A 5,448-nucleotide genomic window follows, 5' to 3' on the forward strand; every position below is an offset into this window, starting at 1 on the left:
TTTTTAAAATAAAAAAATTTTCACCTTACAAAACTAACATCTCTTTTTTAAAAAATAAATGAATAAAATAAAACTACTTTTTCTAAACTCTTTCTTACTTGGTGAGATTTTAAGTGGAAAGTTTCACAAGGTAAAAATATCAATTTGTCCATCATTCAAGTGTTTTACATTTTATCTTTTGCTATTAACTTTTCATAAATCCAACTTCAATTTTAGACCTTATAGGGAAAAAAAAATCATCGGTATTTTTATTTTTTATTTTTTTGTAAGAATTGAATTTTTTTTTTGAAAGAAAGGTTCTTACTTGAAATTTCCCTTAAGAATTGAAAAAAAAAAATGGGGGAAATTCCACAATTCTATTTCTTACGGAAAATTATTGAACTTTTTTTTAAAAAAAAAAAAAAAAAAAACTCAAAACAAAGAATAGTAATAAAAATATATATATAACCAAAAAAAATATCCTCTTACAAAAATTCCATAAATTTAAGTTTAAAATAACTAACTCAAATGTACTTGAAAATTTTGAATTGGAAACGGTAAAAAAAATAATAAATAAAATAAAACTAAGAGAACTGGAATTCGTTAATTTTTTTCCTTAAAAAATGCGGAATTTGTCTAACTGAAATTTTAACTAATTAACTTTTTCTAAAAATTATGATTTAAATAAATAAAAAAATACATACACAACATTTATCGCGAAATTCAATTTTCGATACTTACCAGAAGGAAATGTAAAGTTTAAGTAGTCGAAAAATTGGGCAAAGAGTGTTCCTTTTTAATAATTCTAAAAAAAAAAAATTATCTCTTAATAATTGAGTTTGTCGCTATATTTATAATAAAGATGTCCACGGGACGAGGCGGATCGGAAATGTCATTCCCCATCCCTATGGAAATTCTCACAGAGATGGGTTCCCGATTTTTCCCCGTTACTTTTTTTAAAAAAAACTAAATAATTTAAATCGGTAATATGATCAAATTTAATTAAATAATAAATTTTATCACTAAATTATTAATTATGGTTAATTTTATATGACAATTTTGAATTTAAAAATAAATTACTCAAATTTTGGCCTAAAAAAACTAATTAATATTTTTTAGTAAAAAAAATAAAATATAAATCAAATTATTCACATTATAATTCTAAATTTAAACATTCAATTTGAACATAATTAACATAACATTAGATAACTATACTAAATAAATATTATAAAAGCTATTCGGGACGAGATGGGGACGGGAATGCATTTCCTATCTCCGTTCCCATTTAGCTCACAAGAAATTCCCCCCAGTGGGACCCACAGAGCCCGTCCCGTAGAAAAATTTGACATCCTTATTTACAACTCAACCAAATTTAAAACCCTAATTAAAAGGTAAAGAAAATGTAAAATAAAACCCTAGAAATGGGTCCCACTCCTTTCTCTCCAAAATCCAAATGGGCCCACATAACCAAAAAAAAAAACCCTCTTATTTTATATTCAAAGAAATTTCTCTCCTTCTAAACCCAAAAACACCAATTCCCAATTTTCCATTTTCCAATATTTTCTCTCTTGAACTTGACTCAGCTGGTTTCCCATGGCGGACTACGGCGGAGCAATTTCTCTATCCCACCAACCTCCGACCTCCTCCTCCTCCTCCTCCGACCACAACCCTCCAACCACCACCAGACCAAAACCCAAAACCCCAATGTCGTCAACCGACAACTCATCCATCAAAAAGCCACGTGGAAGGCCACCTGGATCAAAGAACAAACCAAAGCCTCCAATAGTTATAACCAAAGAGAATGAATCAAGCATGAAGCCTGTAGTGATCGAGATCTCAGCCGGAAACGACGTCGTCGATACTCTCCTTAACTTCGCTCGAAAACGACATGTCGGCCTCACTGTCCTTAGCGGCTCTGGCTCCGTTTCTAATGTTACGTTACGACACCCTATGTCGCATTCTACTAATTTATCCCTTCATGGACCTTTCAGCCTTGTTTCTCTTTCCGGCTCTTTTCTTGCTAATACGACGCCGTTTTCCTCTAAACCTCTTTCTTCCTCTTCCTCTTTCGGGATTTGTCTTGCTGGCGCTCAAGGTCAGGTGAGTTTAAATCCGATTGGTATCTTAAATTTAATTATTCTTTTTTTTTTTTTCCTTTAATTTTATTGTTTAAGGCTCGATAAATAATTTTAAGAGGATTTAAATATAGTATCAAGTTCAACACTTTCAAGTACCTTTTGCTTGAATCTTAAGCTTAGTTTAGTAACTATTTACTCTTAATTGAAGAATAAAGACTTTTGAATGTGTTATACCAATTAGATTTTAAAAAATTGGTTTCATTTCATTCCCATTTTGTTTTAGTCTTTTCCAAACTTAAAAGGGGAAAAACAAATTTAAAATTTAAGTTAGATTTAAAGAAGGGAACAAAAACTAAAGTTGAAAACTACTTTCTTTTTATGTCTATTTTAAAAACTTGGCTTACGTCTTAAGGTTTAGGAATGATAACCATGTAAGTCTCGTTTTTGAAGACTATTTTTTTTATGTTTATTTTTTTTAAAATTGAACTTATAAGCATTAATTGTGTATAAGAGTTTCTTTGTGGTGTAGTCTACTTTTTGTAAATGTGTTTGAAAAACCAAACTAAGTTTTGAAAACAAAAGAAAATGTTTTTCAAAAACTTGTTTTTATTTTTAGAATTTAACTAAATATTTGTTAAAAAAAAAAAAAAGAAAAATTATTCTAAAGATTTGGTGTGAAAATAAGTACAAATTTCAAAAATAAAAAATTAATATCATTTAATAATTATTTTATTTTGTTTTTTGTTTTTGAAAAGGAAGTTTATTTCCTCTTCATTCTTTACCATGATCAATTTCTTTCTTAAGTATAACAATTGAATTCTTAGACAAATTTTAAAAACAAAAACAAGTTTTTGAAAGCCATTTTTTTCATTTTTCAAAATTCTGCTTGTTTTCTAAGTTCTTGGTACAATGTAGATATAAATGAAAATATTTTGAGGTGGAAATAGTGTCTCTAAGTTTAATTTTTTCAAAATACAAAAATCAAAACTAAATTATTAAAAAAAAAATGGTCTCAATGATTACCAAATGTAGTTTTTTTATTTTTAAAAATTAACTTTATAAACACTATTTTTAATTTGATGTTTTATTATCCAATTTTTCTATGTTTTTAAAACACTTGGAAAAGTTTAAAAGTTGACCAAAAATTTAAAACTTAAAATTTGAGAAGAAACTAAGTATAAATTTTAAAACTATAAAACTAAAAATGGAAAAGTTATCAAGCAAAATTAGATTTTCAAAGTAGAAAATAAACCAAAATAATACTGGTGTTATGAAACAAATTTTTTTGAGAAATAATCGGGTAATTACAATTGGTAATATTTTTAGGAATAATAACCAAGAGTATAACATCATTTAAAAAAATTATAAATATAGATTTATCAGCGATTGACTCTTATCGTTGATAGACTCTTACCATTGATGATTTATCGTTGTTAAACTCTTATCGTCGTTTTAGTCTATCAGTGATAGTTTATCATTGATAGACTATTTAAATTTAGTCATATTTAAAAATTTTTTTACATTAAGTTATATATGTTAATACTTTAGGTTTAATGTCTATATTTGAAACTGTCTTAAATTGTTATAAGTTATGGTGAATTTAATCTTTTCAAATCATATTCTTGACAAGGTATTCGGCGGCATAGTTGGCGGGAAAGTGACGGCAGCGAGTCTCGTGGTGGTGGTTGCAGCGACGTTTATAAATCCAGTGTTCCATCGACTGCCAAGCGAGACAGCGGAGGACGACGAGGGGGCAAAACCCGCCATCAACACTACCGATGAGTCCCCCGTCGCAGCAACTACAACAAGCTCGGCAACTCCGATGGCGGTGTGCATATACAATGCTCCATCTCCCCCGGACCATGCAATGCCATGGGGGCCGAGTTCTCGATCATCTTATTGAAACCCCTATTCAACATAACATACACATCTTTGGTGATGGTGATTATCGTCAACTAGGAACTGATATTACAAAAATATGTCTTTGTTGGGAGGCTCAATTTTTTGTTAATTGGTAATGTTAAATGTGATTTTTTTTTCAAAAAAAAATCATTGTTGTTATGTTTTTATTCCTTTTTCTTTGCAGGAAGGTTTGAATGGAAAGAGTTAGATGATTGATCTAAGAAAAAGTGCTGTAGGGCTTAGGGTTTTATCCAATGGTTATTAACTTATGAATACATGGCATATTCTTTTTGTTTCACTTTTTCTTATGTAAAAAAAAACATTTTTATATATTTTTTAAAAGACAAAATATCATTTTCGTCCAATTTTTTGAAACAGGTGCATTTAGTCCTTAAGATTTCAATTTGACCAATTTAATCATGAATATTGAAGGACTTAGCAAGTATGAATAGATTTATTTGAAATGGAGATGTCGTGTGTTAGGTAGAAATACAGTCAAAGTCTTACATCGATTAATAAAGGGATGATCCTTATCTCCTATGATATGAGGCCTTTTGAGGTGGTTCCAAAAGCAAAGCTCCTTTTGAATGGTTTTCATGTGATATGAACAATATCGTAGCATTATGGAGATATACAGAGGTTCGTTGTCTCTAACATTGTGATTAAGCTTACAGTGTCTGAATTTCATAACATGGAAAAAGTGGAAACATTATCTCCAAGATGATCAGAATTAAATTGAAAATTAGAGGTATTTGGCAACCGTTCTACTCCTGAATGTCAACAGCTTTAGTAAAAAAAATAAATAAGAGGAAACAACCCATTAGCAAATGGTGATGAAAGTTGAAAATTTTAAAGGGAAACATGAAGTTAACAAAACATTTTGAGCTAGATTAAGAAGACACAGTGGAATTAAAAAGGTCCATTGAGATGGGTGGAGCAAATTTATAATATTTTCAGTATTTAAAATAGCAATAATAAATAGATAATTCGATAGAAAATAACCATTCAGACCTTTTAAATCTATTTTTAAAAAGAGATGGACTAAATTGGCTAAATTAAAACTTTAGAGACCAATTGTACCTATTTTTAAAAATTCGTAGACTAAAATTTTTTTTTTTCTTTTTCTAAAACTTGAAATTCACTTTAATTTTAGGATCTATTTTGGATTTGGTAATGATTTTGTTCTTTTGTATTTATTAAACTTATGTTTTCACTCTTCTAAATTTAATTTTATTGTTTGGACTTTTTCGTTTTAAATAAATACTTCATATATTAGTCAAATTTTAAAAATAAAAATAAGAAAAATACTATTTCAGTTCTCAAATTTTTACTTTCTTTTTAAAACATCGGTGCAAACTATATTTGGTTTAGATAAAAGCTATAGATAAAATAGTATTCATAAATTTATAGGTTGGTTGATAACTTATTTCTGTTTTTTTTTTTTTTGTTCATCTTCATTTTATAAAAAAAAAAATAATAAATAGATTTG

At 28.3% G+C, this 5,448-nt stretch overlaps 1 protein-coding gene across 1 annotated transcript; it reads left to right on the plus strand.

The window, feature by feature from the left end:
- The first annotated feature begins 1,514 nt into the window (after window positions 1-1,514).
- LOC120071850 (AT-hook motif nuclear-localized protein 17-like) lies at window positions 1,515-4,138 on the plus strand. The gene is made up of 2 exons (XM_039024244.1): window positions 1,515-2,079; window positions 3,688-4,138. Exons 1-2 carry the CDS (start codon window positions 1,573-1,575, stop codon window positions 3,958-3,960), a joined length of 780 nt encoding a protein of 259 aa, XP_038880172.1. The 5' UTR covers window positions 1,515-1,572; the 3' UTR covers window positions 3,961-4,138.
- The last annotated feature ends 1,310 nt before the right edge of the window (window positions 4,139-5,448 follow it).

This window comes from Benincasa hispida, chromosome 2 (genome assembly GCF_009727055.1).
Source record: "Benincasa hispida cultivar B227 chromosome 2, ASM972705v1, whole genome shotgun sequence".
Classification (NCBI taxonomy): Eukaryota; Viridiplantae; Streptophyta; class Magnoliopsida; order Cucurbitales; family Cucurbitaceae; genus Benincasa; species Benincasa hispida.

Bases quoted from the DNA above. Each gene is read 5' to 3' on its own strand.
- LOC120071850 (XM_039024244.1), top strand. From the start codon at position 1,573: ATGGCGGACTACGGCGGAGCAATTTCTCTATCCCACCAACCTCCGACC. The intron at 2,080-3,687 runs GTGAGTTTAAAT...ATTCTTGACAAG, and splicing joins TTGCTGGCGCTCAAGGTCAG to GTATTCGGCGGCATAGTTGG.